The sequence below is a fragment of the Vicugna pacos genome, chromosome 21 (assembly GCF_048564905.1).
Source record: "Vicugna pacos chromosome 21, VicPac4, whole genome shotgun sequence".
Classification (NCBI taxonomy): domain Eukaryota; kingdom Metazoa; phylum Chordata; class Mammalia; order Artiodactyla; family Camelidae; genus Vicugna; species Vicugna pacos.
Genome location: NC_133007.1, coordinates 8,638,547 through 8,656,641, shown reverse-complemented (window position 1 = coordinate 8,656,641; position 18,095 = coordinate 8,638,547). Strand labels below are relative to the sequence as shown.

Below are 18,095 nucleotides of genomic sequence, written 5' to 3'. Positions count from 1 at the left end.
GGACATACTTATATTTTATGAATGCACACCAGCAATATTCTACTCGCTTGATACACGGTCAAGATAATTTAGAAACCATTCTTCTAGAAGATCAAAACTATGTCTTATTCATCTTAGAGTTCCAGCACTGACCTTTTCTTTTGCCTAATCTGTTTATGAAATCTCAATATGGGGATGACTTTCGTAATCGCCCAAGGTGTGCATGTTGCAAAGACATTAGCCTTTCATGCCATAGCACCTTCATTAGTTGATGGCTTTAAATTAATCAACATTGTATACTGGCTTTTTTTAAAGATTCTATATTAATCTGTTAAGTAAAATGGAATTAAGGGTGGAATATGGTGAGAAGAAGCAAATCACTTTCCTTCACTGGAAGCCCTGTGAGATTAAACGGTAGAAAGAGTGACTCATGGGGACTGGGTTAGTTTGCTTCTCACTCAAGGAATAATTGGATATTTAGGAATGTGGTCTGCTCTCAGCTATTTAAAAGTTAAATGAAAACAAAACAAAACAAAACAAAGATAATACTTCCAGCAGAAGTGAGGCCATAACCTGATGCTCTGTCCTTAGCCATCTGGGCTTCTCTCCTATGCAGTCAGCGGGACCATCCTTGTCACTCAGGAGCACTTCTTCATTGAGATCAGGTACCTGCATTTGAAAAAGTCTTTGTACTCTTCCGACCTTCTGATCTATGGCCAGTGTTTCATGCCGTTTTAATTCTGCCAGAGTATCAGTACAAAGATTTCATGCTATTAGCATTTAAGATTTTGAACCTAGAACAGGAAAGGAATGATAAGAACCATCTTTTTCAATGTATGGTCAGCTAGTGTCTCCCTTGTGTGACCAAGAGCAAATTAGTTTGACCTCCTCTAAGGCCTGTGGTGCCTATGGTAATGAAATACTACAGAAATATTTTAAGAACCCCACGCAGGTTAAGAAGTACTATATACTAAGGACCAACTTGTTAATATTTTGGGGCCTAAATTCATAATGGAAAAAAATGCTTGCAGAGTAGATGCAATACATTAGGAAATAGCTTCTAGAAGTTACATAAATATGCCGAGTCACATCTCTTCCATGTGTGTTTCTCCCTCCCTCCCCCCACTTTATTCTCTACTTTAAAAAAAAAAAGAAAAGCATCTACCCTGATAGGCATTAGTAAAGAGTAATTATTATATTGTTTTACTTTGTACCTTTTGCTCACCACCATTTCCATAATGTGAGTTTAGGTGCATTTTGTTTTACCAGAGGCAGGAAGGATTTTATTTTTTTGAGCAACTAATAGACTCCAAAGCTCCCCCTCATCTGTGATGCTCTTATTCTTAGAGTCCTAGAATTGAGAGAGAAAAAACTTCAATTTAATTCATCTAGTCCATCTCCCCTGACAGTGAGAAAAAGTCTTTCACATTATATTATCTGATGCTTTTCAGGCTTCCGTGATAACCTCTGGGAGACTGTCCAACAGACTAATAGACCTCACTTAGGGGAAATGTTCTCTTTCTTAGTTTTGACTCTTCATTTCTCATTATTTTATCCCTGAAAGCCGTCTTCCTTAATATTCATACTCTGTGAACTTGAGTAAGATCCACAGTCTCTCCTGGTAATGAGAAAATCAACAGCCACCTCATTAGCAGGAACTGAGGTGGTCTGCAGAAGTGAGCATTTCAGATACTAAACCTGCCCTCTTTGAACGCCAGTTGTGGTTTTATTTTAATAATGTTGAGGGTATTTTTTTCTTCCCCCTCATATGTGTTAGATACTTCTCTACTTTGAGTGAATTGGGATTTTCGTAATGATTCAGGTCCAGCATTCTGCAGATACATATTAAGTAGCCCACTGTGTACTAAGCATTGAAGAAATAAAAAGATAAGCTTGATAATGTTTGCCTTCAGGAGTCAAGACTCAGTAGGGAGTATAAAATAAGAATAGAACTAATTGGTCAAAACAGAGGAAAACAGTATTATAAACAAAAAGATCTTAGGTAATCAGAAGCAAGAGACTAACTCCTATTAGAGAAATCAAGAATGGTTTCCTGAGGAGTTAGTATTCAAAATAAATAGTGTAGGAACAAGTGAGTGGCCATTTGGGAAAAAAGATAAAATTAGATGTAAGATGTATTTCACATCTTACACAAGAGTAAACTCCAAATGGATTAGGGATCTAAGTGTTAAAAATAAACAAATAAATAAATAAACCGTACAGCTACTAGAAGAAAACATAGATGAAATCCTGTCTAACCTTGATATAGGAAAAAACAAAACAAAACAAAAAAACCTTTCTGTAATGATTGCTGAAAAGCCAGGGGCAAAAATATTCTTTCTTTTTAAAGTACATGGCTAAAAACATAAAGTTAAAACCAGCTGACTGGGAGAAGAAATTCACAACATATAAAGAATTGTTTTAAGATGAGGGACAAATGACCAAAACCCCAATAGAAATAGTGAAAGAAGATATGAATAGGTAGTTCTAAAAAACAATAAAAATTGTTCTGAACAATTTTTAAAACAATGTTCAAACTTAGAATCAGAGAAATGCAAATTAAAACAACATGGAGATACTATTTCACCTTTTAGGCTAACAAAAAGTATAGTATATAGAAATTCAGTTGGTGAGGTTATGGGAAAGACACTCTCCTACATTGCTGATGGGAGTGCAAACTGGTCCAACCTTTCTAGAGGGGATTTTGGCAAAGCTATACACACACTTACCTTTCCACCCAGCAGTCCCACTTTTAGCAGTCTACCCTGAAAGTACACCTCCATCAGTATGAAAATACAAAGTATTTTTTTGCAGCATTGTTTATAATTGCACAATATTATAAAAAAAAAAAACCTAAATCTTAAGAAAGTCATTACATAAACTGTGTGTGCAAGGTAGAGTAATGGTTCCCCCCAGAGATGTCCACATCCTAATAAACAGAATCTGTGACTGTGTTGTCTTACATGGCTAAAGAGACTGCTGCGGATGTGATTAAGGCTGAAGTCTTTGAGGTGGGGAGAGTACCCTAGATTACCCAGGTGGGTTCATTCTAATCACATGAGGCCTTAGAAATTGAGAACCTTTCAGAGAAAGGCAACATTGCTGGCTTTGAAGATGGAGGAAGGGGGCCACAAACCAAGGAACGTGAGTGGCCTTTAGAAGCTGGAAAAAGCAAAGAACAGATTCTCCCAGAGCTTTCGGAAAGGAATGCAGCCCTGCTGACATCTTGATTTTAGCCAGATGAGACCTGTGTTGGACTTCTGACCTACAGAGCTATAAGATAATATATTTGTACTGTTTAAGCCACCATGTTAGTGGTAATTCGTTACAGTGGCAATAGAAAACTAATACAGTGAAAAAACTGGTGAAATTGGAATTAAGTCTATAATTTCAGTCAGTGTGGTACCTATTTAAATTTCCTGGTTTTCATAATTATACTGTGGTTATGTAAGATGTTAACATTAGGCGAAGTTGGGCAAATGAAAACTTTCTGTACTATTTTCCCAAATTTTCTATAAATCTAAAATTATTTCAAATATAAAGGAAAAAAAATTCCTTCTCTTCTTAAGATCCCTACCCCCCACCTCATTAACATCTTGTTGTTAGTTGTGATTCTTATTGAAGTTGTCATTTCTTTCCTGCTATTCCTTTGTGAATTTCCAAGTAGGCTTTTAATTCATGTCAAAATTAAAGACTTGTTCACACATTTTTTAAGCAGTTTTAATCTTAATAGACCCAAACTGGAAACATCCCAAATGTCCGTCCATTGGCAAATGTAAACAATTTTGGTATGTCCATACAATAGAATAAAAAGGAACCGACTACTGATACATGCACCAACATAGATAAAATTCAAAGCCAGTATGCTAACTGAAAGAAGACTCCTTACTGCATAATTCTATTTGTATAACATTGTAGAAAAGATGAAACTGTAGAGACAAATCAGGTTAGTGATTTCTAGGGGCTGAGGGTGGAGGAAAGGGTTGACTATAAAAGGGCGTGAAGAAATTTGGGGTGGGGTGATAGAAATGTTCTGTATCTCAGTTGTGGTGGTATATGTTTGTCAAAACTCATCAAGCTGTACAACTAAAAATAGTGAATTTTGCCTTGTATAAATTGTACCTCAATGAACCTAATTTTTAATAGAAAAGATAAATTTAAGACATAATTTATAAAAGTTGAAAATAAAAGGTTTGAAAAAATTTAACAGGAAGATAATAATCAAAATAAATCTGAGGTAACAGTGGTCTGTTAAATGAAAATGAACCTTTAAGGCAAAGAATATTATTAGGCATAGAGAAGGTATGCTAAATATCTTCTGCTTGCTCCCCTAGTGTATCAGTGTTATATTATTATTATATATAACAATTATAATATGTTATATCATATAATGTAATATCCATGTTTTATTTTTATATTTTAATATAGTCTAATAACACATTAATACATTAACATCTGATTAAGGAGTATGATTTACAATATTAATTTCTATGTTTTTGTATGTTTAAGAGTTTCATAATAAAAATCTAACTTTATTTAATAAAAGAGAATCATTAAATGTTTGTCAAAAATCCAGATCAAAGATTCTGATTCATTAGCTCTGGGCTAGAAAAACAATTGTAACTTAATGACAGAATCGTTTCTTTTTCCCTATGATGTTTAAATTTACAAACAAACAAAACAAAAATAAAAGCAAAAACAAAAACCCAAAATCAAAAACCCCCACAAGGAGAGAGATTACCCACATTGAAACTGCTTGTTAACTATAAAGCATTTTGTAACTGTTGTTCTGTTACTGTTCTTACTACCTAGCTTTCCTTTCTGTTTGGACGTGCAATAACTGGAAGATAAAACTAAATAAAATATGATCACTGAAAAGTAGAGTTTAACATTTTCAGTCACCCTTCCTTTTCCCTTTTCCTTGTTTATTTTCTGCAATCAGATTTTAGTCAACGTTTATCGAACATCTACAAGTCCTTAAGCTGCGTTACGAGATCAAGGAAGGGAATAATTTATGTATGATATGGCCCTTCTTCTCAGGTAATTAAAATTCATAATAATATGAACTGCTGAAATATGCAAAATACACAGAGATTAATGTACTAATTAAACTAAAACTTAAAAAGCAAGAACGAAAACAGTTCTCACCTGAGTCCTTTCTAGTTGACATTTCTTAGTGTAAGTCATGCAACATTTTTAAGGAACTGCTATTAAATTTACTTAATCACCATGAATTGCTTAATCCCTTGTGTGGTTGCTGGTAAAGAAAAGTCTCAAACAGGATTAAAGCAGGGTTCTGTTGCACATCACTGTGTTTTTGTGTGGGAGGTGATGACACGTTTCTCCCTCTTCTCCGTGTCTTAAGGGACCGACGGCAGCACCAGGACGCCGGCAAGTCAGCGTGTCTGATTCCCACCACTGAGGCTTCTGAGAGTGGTTGCGTAGCAGCAGTTTTATTTCAGTTACCAATCATGCCCTGATAGCCAAATTCCGTCTTTGGGGGTTACTCTAATTTGCCGGCAGCGGACAACTTTTATCATTCTCTTAACATTTACCAAGCTCCAGAGAAACACACCATTTGGCTTTTCCTTCCACTGGCAGCTGCCGGTTTTAAGCCTCATTTTGACAAAAAATAGTGAGTACCAACTACTTCAAGTTAAGTCATTTTAGTTGTGTCATTGCTATGACAGTGTAGTTGTTTAAAATAAGAAGCTTTTTACTCTTTTTAAGAATTGTAGATGGTAGCAAGAGCATTTCAGAGGAGAACTGGATGAGGCAGGATTTGTTGGGAGGGTTTTATTGATGTTCTTTCAGACTAGATTGGCGTCAGAAAGATGAAATCGGGTTTATTTGTTGTCTTCTCCTTTGTTTCCATTTATGCTGTAGGATTTGTAGAGTACACCTATGGGAACATCATTTGCTCTTCAAATTAACGTAAGACATAGATAAAACTTTATGTGAAAGAAAGAAACATTTTCCTTTCGGTATCCATCTATTTGTAAATTTTATATTTGGATGTTTTTCTCTCAGTGATCACCAAATCAGTTACGTATAAAAGTAATTTCAATAGGATTTCAATTGTACTTTAGTTTAATTATATAGATAGGAATCTTAACAAATTTTTCTAAGTCAAATGTCACATTAGTGGGGGGTTTTGCTTGTTTTCTTTTTTCTTTCGGTTTTGAATTATCATTGTATTTCTGCCTCTTTGTGGTATATAATTCTACAGTAAGATATGTGTAGAAATTAAGTAGTACACGTGGGGAAAATGCATTATATTATAGTGCCTACAGTATTTGAAGAGAATTGGAGAATTGATACAGTATAGTGATTAAAAAGCAAGAGTTCCAGGGTCGGGCTGGCTGAATGTGAAGTTTTCCTCTGTCACTTAGCAGCTGTGTGACTTGGGAAGAGCCAGATTCCTTCCCTGTATCTCAGCTATTGCTGTGTGATCTACTGTTGAAGAAAATGAACTTCATATATTGTGCATTCTTGCTCAAAATCCTGTTAAATGTTCATAGTTAAAAGTATTTCTCTCAGAAAAGCATGTGCTTATTTATTTATGACTGTTTTGAATGGTCTTGTCTCATTATTGATTTCCTTAGAAGTCACAGTGAAAGGTGACATCCTTACGGTGGCCTACAGGACTTGCATGCTGTAGCACCTACCCCACTACCAGGACCAGCCCCACCCTGCTGCCTCTCTGACCTCGTTTCCCACCACCCTTCTTACTGCTTTCTCCATTCCTGCCACACTGACTTCTTGGCTCTTTCTCGATCATACTAGGTGTGCTTTTACCTTAAAGTCTTTGCCAAGCCTAGTCCTGTTGCCTGGCATGCTTTTCCCTTCTAATATCTGCATGCTAACTCACCCCTTCAAGTCTTCACTCAGTGTGATCTTCCTCCATAAGGCTTATCATGACCACTTTATATTCCCAACCCTCTTTACACAGCTCTGTTTTCCTGTAGTGCTTGTCTTTTGCTAATTAATTTTGTTCTTTGTTGATTGTCTCCTTCCACCGATATATAAGCTTAATGAAGGCAAAGATTTTTGTTTGTTTTATTCACTGACATATCTCAAGAGCCTAAAGTGTCTGGCAAATAATAGGTACTCAGTAAATATGTGAACAAATGAAGCTTTTTAAGTACTAGCAATACACTGGGTTTAAATCCTAACTCCTCTTCTAACTGTGTTACCTAAAGCCTGTTACTAAATACCAGCTTCTTGAAGTTGTTGCATGGATTAAATTGTGTTGCATATTGGAAAGCACCTGGCTAGTGCTTGATAGCCAGGAAGACTTCAGTAAACTTACTCAGTCAACAAATGTTTTTTGAACATTTGTGATGTACCAAGTATCACTTACAGGCAATGGTATACATAACTGAACAGAACAGCCCCAAATCCCTGCTGTTGTGGAGTTTATTTCCCTTCCTTTGTTGTGATGATTTCTAAGAGGAAAAATTATGATTTCACTGAGCCTGTTCATAGTCTCTCATCCTAGGTTTCTATTCAGTTAATACTTATAGGTTCTTGTTTTCCATTATTTTAAAAGTACTTTTGCATTCAGTTATTCTTTGGGGGTGGCCTTAGGAATTTTTTAATTTAATTTTTTTAATTTGGGTTTGGTGTTTTTTTTTTGGAGGGGGAGAGGGAGGTATTTTATTATTTTTTTTTAATGGAGGTACTGGGAATTGAACCCAGGATCTTGTGTGTGCTAAGCATGCACTCTGCCATAGAGCTATACCCTCCCCCCTGGCCTTAGGAATTTTTCAGTCCTCATTTTATGGATAAGAAATCTGAAACTTAGAAGTTGTGACTTGTTCAAGGTCATTCAACTGGGGGAAATTGGAGCCAGGACTTGAAGCCACACTTCCTGATTCGGAGTTGCCTGTTCTTTCTATAGTGGCACTTGTAGCAAAAACACCATGATGGCTTTTATGCATTTCACTGCCTTTATTATTTCAGTTCTACAAACATATATTGAGCCCCTACTAAATGCCAGATATCAGATCTGCCCTGGGAATCCAGTGTTTAGTCCCTGGCTGAAGGATTTCACAGTTCAGAAGGGAAGGCTGTTGACACATCAGTGGGCATGCAGTGTGCTAGATGTAAGCCTGGCTCTATTTATAGATACTTGAAAGCACAGAGGAGGGCCACCTAATCTAGAGCAGGGTCAAGACATGCCAAAAAAGGCACCTTCAAAGAGATCATGCCTGAGCTGAGTCTGAAAGGATGACTTAGCCAGGGGAAAATGAGGGAGTATGAGCAATAGCAGAGATGCTTGGTGAATGGAGAGAATTGTAGGCTTTTATACTTGCTGGTGTGTAAAGCACAAAGCGGGGAATGGCCAGGGGTCAGGTAAGAGCAGTTAGTAGCTACCAGATGATACCATATCCTATAGGCAGAACTCTTAACCAGGACCACTCTGTTAGGTACGTTTAGGTCAGTTGCTCACTCCTGGTCCATTCAGCTATAGCCAGGGCTGTACATGATACAAAGCATACTGACCTGTATGTAAGGAATTGCTCAGAAGGGACCAGGTGGGCAAGAGGGCGTGCCATACACTCTGAGGTTTCCCAGAGTGGATAATGTTGCTGGACGCCTCAGTGCCTGGCTGGTCCAGGCAGAGGCACAGCAGAAACCAAGCCAAGCTTGGAGACAGTGAATATTTAGGGGCATCAGCCTAATGAGCTCTGTGGTCTTCCTGAGCAGCCTGATCATGGGACCAGATTTTAAACGTTGATCTGGTTTTGATTTTGGATAGATGATCATTAAGAGAATGGAAGTTACTGGTAATTGAATAGCTTCAGATGAAGCTATTCATCTGAATCTAGGAATCTAGGTTGACTAGAGAGAGGAACAGGGCCAGGGAGAAAATGCGGTGGTCAAGAGACTGGAGGTTTCTCTGAGGTTAAAGAGCAGATGTATTTGGAGAAAGAGATACTGGGTCAGAAAGAAAAGTCAGGAAGAAGAGAATTACTGCCTAAGATGCCTGAGGTGGCAGATCTGAATAATGATAATATCTAGTGTGCGAGTATAGGAGTGGGTGGCTGGAGAGGTGGTTAAGGGTTATTGGGGTTAAGGAATTGTGAAGCCAGGATATCAGACGGATTACTACCTGGTTATTTACTGGCATGGTGTTTAGGAGTTAAGAGACAGAAATATTGCAAGTGAGAGGCTAAAGTCCTTCATGGAAAAAGGAAATTGAAAGAGAGATTAATGCATGAGAACAGCAAAGAATGATAAAGGATGTTAAGTCTAGATGGTATGAACCTCAAAGAACATGCTTTACTCCAAACCATTATTTTATGGAATAAAGGTTTGAAAGCAGCCATGGTAAACTAGGAAGACCCCAGCAATCCCAGTAATCTCTGTAGATTACTCTTTTACAATATGCTATTTGTCATCAACATTCTTGAAAGAAAGAATATATCATGGTATTCTGTGGGGAAATGTGAACAACAGCTACTCGGAGTCAAAGTAGTTCAGAAGAATGAAGCAGCATTGGGAATACTTTAACCGATTTATTTTGTATATTCTTTTTGTGTATACAGTATGTGATATAAGACAAGAGTTCCCTAAATAAGTCTTTTAAAAACCGAGCTCTTTAATACAAAATTAAAATTCTAAGTGGCAAGGCACTGTATTATAGTTTAATTGGCAGCTTTTTTCTTAGTATACACATAAAATAGTGGTGTGACTTACAGTCACGGGTGTAATAGATTCAAAGGAATATGATAGTTTTATTTTGTGATTAAATATGCCAGGCACGTGCCTGCCTAAGGCATGTCATGTCATATTTATTTGTACTTAATTTCTAATCCTATATTAAACTACAGGCTTTTTGAGGGCAGAATTGGTATTTGTTTTATCTGTGATTCCCTTACAACACCGTATGGTGATTTGTAACATATACACATAAAATAAATATTTAATAAACAAATGGATTAAAATATGAAGTATGATGTAATAAAGTGCCACAGAAAGGTAAAGTACTAATGAGTGACTGTCTACTAGTATATTCTCAGTTACCTGCTTAACTGTGTTTTTGTTAGATTTGTATTTAGATATAGTATTTGGTCAGGTCCTTGGGCTGAATCTCAGCTTAAGGCCAGTGGTTTCTGAACCAACTATAAGTGATCCTAATAGAATTCTATAAATTTAGGTCTGGTTTGCTGATTACATTTATGAGCAAATGTGGTGACTCATCTTGACTGAATCATGGCAAGTAGTAAATAAAGCTTTTGTCTTAGAGAACAAAGGACAGTGACTTTCCCTAATGATGCTAAGATTGTATAGAAGACCAGGCAAATGCCTGTCTCTGAGAAATATTGTACTTTAAAAAATAGCCTTGTTTTTTTCCCCTTGCAATCAATCTCAATAAACCTATAATAAAAAAAAAAACAGCCTAGAGGACATGAAACAGCCTGGGGAATGATGTCTGTGTGATATTCTCTAGGAGTCTTTACCCTCGTTCTTTGGGCTACAAGAACAAGACATAACATGAGCATTTTTCTTTCGCCAGCTAAATAGTTCTATTTCTGATTCACATAAGTTGGTTTCCATTTTTCTTTTGTGTGTTTACAAACTGCTTGGGGTGGAAAAGCACTGGGGTCCAAGCTGCTGCTGACCAAGTATTTCCAGCTCTCTTTCTGGATACATGATAGGGTTGTACGTTCTTTCCCCATTGGAGTTAAGTGTGGTCATGTGACCTTTTTGTCCAATAAAAGGAGACCACAAGTGACATGGATGCTTTAAGAGCAGGTATGTAATGTGTCACACTTACTTTATCCTGCTGCAGCAACTGCAGGAGCACAGAGGTAGAGCCTCCTTAGTCTCAGTCTCTGAGCGAGGACAGTGTAGAGCCAGGTCCCCATCTCCGTTATTCAACCCGCTCATAGACATGATATGTCTTGTGCCATTAAGATTGTGGGGTGATTAGGCAAGCATAATCTAGCTTATCTTGAATACAGTCTTCACCCCAAAACAGTGGCCTTTAGTGGTAACTAAAAGCATGTAACAGATTCGATGTGCTGATACTGCAAAAAATAAAATAGTTTTTTCCTTGTAGAAATATTTATTGTACACAGCTTCTATAAGCTAATATTCATCACAAGATGATTAGAAAGATTTATTTCCACAGAGCAAAATACTCTTAAAACCTTTTTTAAGACATTTTGATGTGCTTCTATAAGACGTCCTTTCATCTGCCAGCAATAGAATTGTTTCTTGAAAGCGGTGATCACTGTCATTCATTCTCTGCATTTTTTTCTTTCATTCAACAAACTTTCTTGAATGCCCACTGTTTGCCAGGTGCTAAGACTAGGAAGATGTTCAAGGCATTCTAGATAGTTTGGTAGAAGTGGCAGACGGCAAGCAGGGGCCAAAAACCGTAAGGCACTTTGTTCTTCTGAAGTCTCGCTGCTTCGTTGGTTCATAAATGATACATCCCTCAGCTACACTTAAAATTTAGCTTCACAAATACCATATCCAAGGTGACACAGACCAAATATTACCACTTTTGAGACCACCAACATATTACCTTAGAAGTTAGAAGTTCCTTTACCATAGCTAGTATAGAAAATTTTTAAGAAATAAGGAATTAAGGGCTATGAAAAAGTTTAATTTTCCCAATTAGCATAGAAGAAAAAAATTATCACATTATCAGGTGATTTCAAGCAACTATTTTTTACAAATTAAAAATATTAAAAGCTGAGATCTGTTTCTAGTCTTCATTATAAGACTGAATATCTTTTGCAAAGGCGTGCAGATCAGTTAGGAGACAGTGAGGTTCCCTTTTGCCCATCACCTTCTGCCTTTTCATTCTAGGGGTTCTTCAGCAAGCGCCTGAAAGGCTCCATCAAGAGGACCAAAAGCCAGTCAAAGCTTGACAGAAACACGAGCTTTCGACTTCCCTCACTTCGCAATACAGATGACAGGTAGGACTTAACTTGCTAAAGACAAAGAAAGCAGTTTTACAGTGGATTTTGATAAAGCATGTTGGTCTTCTCTTACTTTGCATGAATGACTGTTGAAAAGATCTGACACAGAATTTACTTCTTGGTCTTGCTCCTATTGAGGAGCTCAGATAGCCAACGGTGGCTCAAATACCCAACCAGTTTTAAAATCTTATAATATTGGAAAGTATATGGATAACTAAGAACTTATTTCAGAATCAGTTGTGCTATTTCTGTAGAATCAAGTTCTGGTGATTAGAGGCATATCTTTCTTTTGCAGGATGACTATGAGATGATGCTGACGACAGATAACATTTTTTGAGCATTTGTACTAAGTGCTTTATATTCTTTAATTTTTTATAATAACCCCATAAGATTAATATTATTATTTTTAATAGTTTTTATTGAAGTATAGTTGATTTACAATGTTGTATTAATTTCTGGTGTACAGCATAGTGATTCAATTATACATATATATATATATATATTCCTTTTCATGTTCTTTTCCATTATAGGTTATACAAGGTATTGAATATAGTTCACTGTGCTGTACAGTAGGATCTTGCTCTTTATTAAGATAAACATTATTATTATTATCATTTTATAGATGAAGAATCTGAGAAACAGAGAAGTTAAGTAATCTTGCTCAAGGTTGTACTGCTTAGTAAACAGCAAAAATGGTATTTGAACTTGGGCAGTTTGGCTCTAGAGTCCATGGACTTCACTGCTACGTTGTTCTTTGGGTATAGTATATGGAATCAGTCTCATTAATTTGCAGTCACATCTAGAAGACATGTATGAAAAGGAAGCCTGGATTTCAATAATTAGGACTCCCGGCTTGAGCAAACTTCACATGGATACCTCGCTAAGGAGAACAACCTTCTAAGATGACTGAATGTGTGCTGGGACATATCTGTAACACTTCATGTCTCCGTGATGCCCAAAGTTTAGGACATGGTACTTGTTGGGTCTTAACACATCACCACCATCACCAGTATTTACTGAGTGCTTACTCTGTGCCAAGCATTTTTAATATAGTCTCTGATTTAAAACAACCCTCAATACCATTATTATCCTCATTTTACAGATGAGGAACCAAAGCAAAAGAGATTGAGAAACTTGCCCAAGTTCACACAGCTAAATAGTAGAGTTTGGATTTAAATTCACGTCTGTCACTCATAATGATACTCTTATTTATACTCGGTTTTTTTTTTTCTTTTGGTAATCAGTCCATTATTTTCAGTTACCTACATAAGAAACAGAAATATAGAACTATAATCTCTATCATGGCAGATTATAGATTTGCCAGGCAGATAATTACTCTCCTTATTTTATACATGAAATAACTGGTCCCCCATACTGAGTTGATGAGAGGCTCTTCTGAGAGCCCTGAACCACATTAGAGATGTTCTGTGAAAGCTGCAATCTGTCAATTTGCAGTGTAATTGTATTGTTAGATATCCTTTATATCTCTTTGTTTTAAGGTAATCATTAAAAAAAAGACCTTTTTTTCTCATATTTTTCCTTGGATTTCTATTATTCTGCAACTTTCATCATTGTAAGAATTCAAAGTATTTTAATAAGTCTCAGCAAACTAGAATGACAAATTTTTTCAAAGTACTGGTTTTTAAGAACAAGGATATGGCGCAGCAACTAAAACACTCCCAATTCAACACCCTGTTTCTTAAACTTTGCAGCCTCATGTATGAATCTGAGAGACAAGGAGATATTTTTTGTAGGTGTATTTTATTTTTTAAACTTGCACTAAATATCACCTTCTTAATTTCAAAGTGCTCTCTCCTATTCTGTTTTGCTTTAGGTAGCCTAAAGGGATTCTTGGATTGAATTACCAAAAGATGATATTCTGCTAGAGTCTGCTGTTACTTTTATATAGTCAGTGCTTCTGTAGCCTTTCCAATGACTTAAATTCATTATATGTGCCTTCTATGGTGTTTTACTTCAGTCAATAGTAGTATCTTTCTGTCTCAAATACAGCATAATAAAAAAAAGTGCTAGTAAATCTCAAACATTAAACAACCCTTTCTATTTTTCAAATCCATTTGAATTATAGTTTCCTATAAAGAAATGTTTCAAAAACTTTATTCTTATATAGGGATGTACTAAATAGAAGTTTAAATGTATCAGTTTTTTATTTTTGTTTTTTTGAATGGGCTCTCTTGCCTTCAGATCATCTGCAGACACAGATAAATAGAACTAAAGTACAAGCTATTAATCAACTGAGTTCTTTAAATTGGTACCCTTGCAGGTGTGATTTTCCAAAAACCCCTGGTCTTGTGTGAAATACAGCAGTTGCCACAATCAGGCCCTTTCTTCCAAAATGGTTTATGGTATCTAAATCTAAGTAGAGAAACATTCCTATTCTTATATCAAATCAATAGAAACTCTAGACAAACCTAGTAAACAGCCCCCTTTTTCAGTTTTTAAGTTGTACAGTAAAATATGCTTGTATCTTTGTTGTTTAAAAGAGAAAGTTCCAATACATAAATACAGCTTAAAAAACTAAAATGCCTCTTTCCCTTCCTTTTCTCCCCATATTAATAACTTTATTAACAGTTTGTATATTTTCAAACCATTTTAAAAATCCATACATAAATGCACATACATGTTTGTTTTTCCTGTTTTCATGTAAGGGAGAACATACCGTGTAACTTTGTGACTTAGCTTTTTAGTGTGAGTATTTTGGACAACTTTATATGTCAGTATAAATCTACATCATTCTTTTTAACAGCTGCTTTCTTAGTGTGCTACATTGTTTTGTAACATATGTACTTCACTTCTCTGTTGACATATATTTTAATTGTTTCCCTTTTTCTGGCACAAAATATGGATGTAATGACCGTTTTTGTTATGCACCTTTCTGTCCTTATGTGATTGGGTTAGATTTCTGAGATAGAACTACTAGGTTTAGAGTATGCACATTATCAAATTGTCCTTCAAAAAAGCTGTACTAATTTCCTTTCCCACCAGCAGATTAAGGTTACTTTTATCCTTTGAACAACCATTTACATTTTGTCAGTATGATGGATGAATAGTAATAATACATCTGCAGTATATATACTATATGTCATATGCTGTTCTAAGCATTTTACATAAACTAACTCATTTAATCGTTACAACAACCCTGGTTACAGTCATGACCTCATTTTGAAGATGAGAAAACTGAAACAGAAATCAATAAATTGTACAAGGTCACACAGCTTAGAAACTGGCAGTACTGTGGTTCAAATCCAAGAACTCTTAGCTCTGGGATCTACACACTTTAAAAAAAAAAAAACAGTATGAACAGCCTTTATTGTTTGCAGTAGGAAGTTAAAGTGGAGGGAATGTGACAGCTTCGGCTCCTGGGGGCTCTCCACAGACTCAGTCACCGCCCTTGAAAGCTAGAGTCTGCGTTCTTAACCTTTATGCTATGTTGCCTCTCAAAATAAAGACAAGCGGGAGCCATTTCTTTGTTTTAATTTGTGTTTCTGTAATGCCTAGTAAGTTGACCATCTTTTCACATGTTGTCTCCTGTGACTTGCTTATTTATCTTTGCCTATTGTTCTTCTGAGCTGTTTGTCTTTTTCTTATGGTTTAGGACAGTGCTTTATTGTTACTAGGGATTGTAAGCCACTGTTACGCACACTGTTAAATTTTTCTTCCAATCTATTTCTTGTGTTTTAGAATCATGCCTCTAAATTATATAAAAGTTTTAGATTTTCATTTGGTCCAACTTGTCAGTCTTTTTCTTTGTGGCTTACCTGGCCAAATTTGACCAGAATGCTAAACTCAAGAAGCCAGGATCTCTTTCTTATTAAATTTCTCATTATGACACTGTGCAAATCACTTTCTCTCTCTGCTCTTCAAGAGGAGGGAACAGTGTATCTGGGGTATCAGGAGAATAATAAAGTAGTGATCATGATATTTTGAATTCTTCAAGGCTTTTATAACCACAAACCTTATCTGCCCTCATTACATTTTTAAAAAGATAAAATTATTCCTGTGAGGTCTGAGTTACTGCATTAAGATGGCAGAAAAATAGTTTTAAATGACTTAATTTCCTCTAAAGAAAGTTTACTACAAATAGTAAGCTTCTCTGTGCAAAAGACCATAGGGTATTTTAACATGCAGACTTAATTGGTCAAAAAGACCCTGATGGCTCCAGGTTTGTCTAGCCGATGATCTGCAAATCATAAACTCTGCTCTAAGGCCCTGAAGGAATTTGGTACCAGTGTTGCTTTGGGGATCAATTTATAATGATCCTTAAATTCAGAATTTCCTTTGTAAAATTGTGGGGCATAGGCATAAGGAGTGAAAACTTGTCAAATAATTAATGTTTCTAAAAACCAAATTTCTTGATACACAGTGGCATATCTAATTGTGACAGTTATGTACAGACTAGAAAGCCATGTACTGCCAGGGAATATAGAAAAGTAAGACACCGCCCCCAACCTCAAAGAGTCCTCTAAAAGAAGTAAATGTCCAGGAAGTGGGGGTATAGATGAGGTGAGATTACTTGTTGGATGGATCAGAAAAGACTTCCGAGGGCAGTGGCCTGTGAGGTGAACCTTAAAAAACAGGTACCATTTGAACTTGGAAACAGATGCATGGAGAGAGCATTCCTCAGAATGGAAATAAAAGGCAGAAGCAGAGAGTAGGAAATTACAGGGCTTGAAAAGAAATACTGGATATTTCAGGATATGTAAAGCATGAGGTAGGCCATGATTGGAAAGGTAAAGTTCCAGTTTTTGAGTTGATAGATAAAAAACTCTGTGTTTTTTTGTCTTAAAAATGACAAGTATAAGAAACAGAAATATGAACTCCATCTTCTAGTTTGTTGAACCTAGGAGAAATCTGGAAAATATATTACTTAAAATTAGAGGAAGATCAGACGTAGTTGCCTGCAGAAGGAAATTCTGAAAAGAAGTCTGTCACTTACGATTCAGATCAGTTGCTGATTAACAGATACTCAAAACAGCAACAAGGTAGAGTTATATATTCCTCACGTATGAGAACTCTGAGGGTGGGCAGTCTAGGACTAAGAGTTCAGCCTCTTGGTGGGCTTTTTCCTCTGCTGTCCTAAGATCTTCCAGAATCTCTTTATAAACACAAGCCAGTTACTGAAGCTCCAGCCATAGCATCCATGTTTCAGGCACCGGAACACAGGGGCCCATAAAAGGACATCTGTCTTCCAGCCACATTATCTCCCTTTAAAGCAATTTCCCTGAAACACCATCCAATGACTTCTTTTTATGTCTTATTATCACCTTTATCTGCAAAACTAGGAAATGTTATACCTGAATACGTTGTTGCCCCCAATAATACAAGAGTCTGTTATTAAGGAAAGAGAAAAGGATGGGCATTAGAAAGACAGCTAGCAGCCTCTAACATAAGAAGGAGATTGGTTTATCCACTCACCCACCAGAACTTTGGAAAAGTCCAACTCCCACCCAGCTCTAGAAGGCCAGTAGCCAGGCTTACATTTATCACAGAGCAAATTTGAAAAATTGAACCAACCCAGATGAAAAGACCTACAGATACCAACATTTGTGTACCCCCATTACAATTTCAGCTGGTAATTCCACTCCTAGGTAGATCCAAGAGAAATGAAAACATATATCTCCACAAAAACATGTACATGAATGTTCATAGCAACATTATTTATAATAGCCCCAAAGTGGTAATGACCCAAATGTCCAGCAGCTGCTGAGTGGATATACAAAACATGGTATATCCATAGAATGCAGTATTATTCAGTCATAAAAAGAATGAAGTACTGATACATGCTACAGCATGGATAAACCTTAAAAACTTTATGCTAAGAGAAAGAAGCCAGTTATAAAAGACCATATATTGTATGATTCCATTTATGTGAAATGTCCAGAATAGGCAAATCTATTTACAGTATGACAGTAGATTGATGGTTGCCAGAGACTGGAGATACAGGGTAGGGGGAGTGATGAATAAAATGACTGTTAATGGACATGAGGTTTCTTTCTTTTTGAAGTGATGAAATGTTTTAAGCTCAGATTGTGGTGACAGTTGCACAACTCTGAATATAATGAAAATGTTACACTTTAAATGAGTAGATTGTATGGTATGTTAATTATATCTCAATTAAGATGTTAAATGATTTAAAAAAAAAAAACAGCTGGCCAG

General features: G+C 36.3%; 1 protein-coding gene across 5 annotated transcripts in view; it reads left to right on the top strand.

Moving 5' to 3' along the window:
* The window catches only part of RASAL2 (RAS protein activator like 2), a 297,751-nt gene that overhangs the window by 234,109 nt on the left and 45,547 nt on the right, over positions 1 to 18,095 (top strand). For all 5 annotated transcript variants that reach the window (XM_031688793.2, XM_031688792.2, XM_072946046.1 and 2 more), the window contains one exon: positions 11,809 to 11,918. In XM_031688793.2, the coding sequence (XP_031544653.1) occupies positions 11,809 to 11,918 (110 nt within the window). The remainder of the gene's footprint in view (positions 1 to 11,808; positions 11,919 to 18,095) is intronic.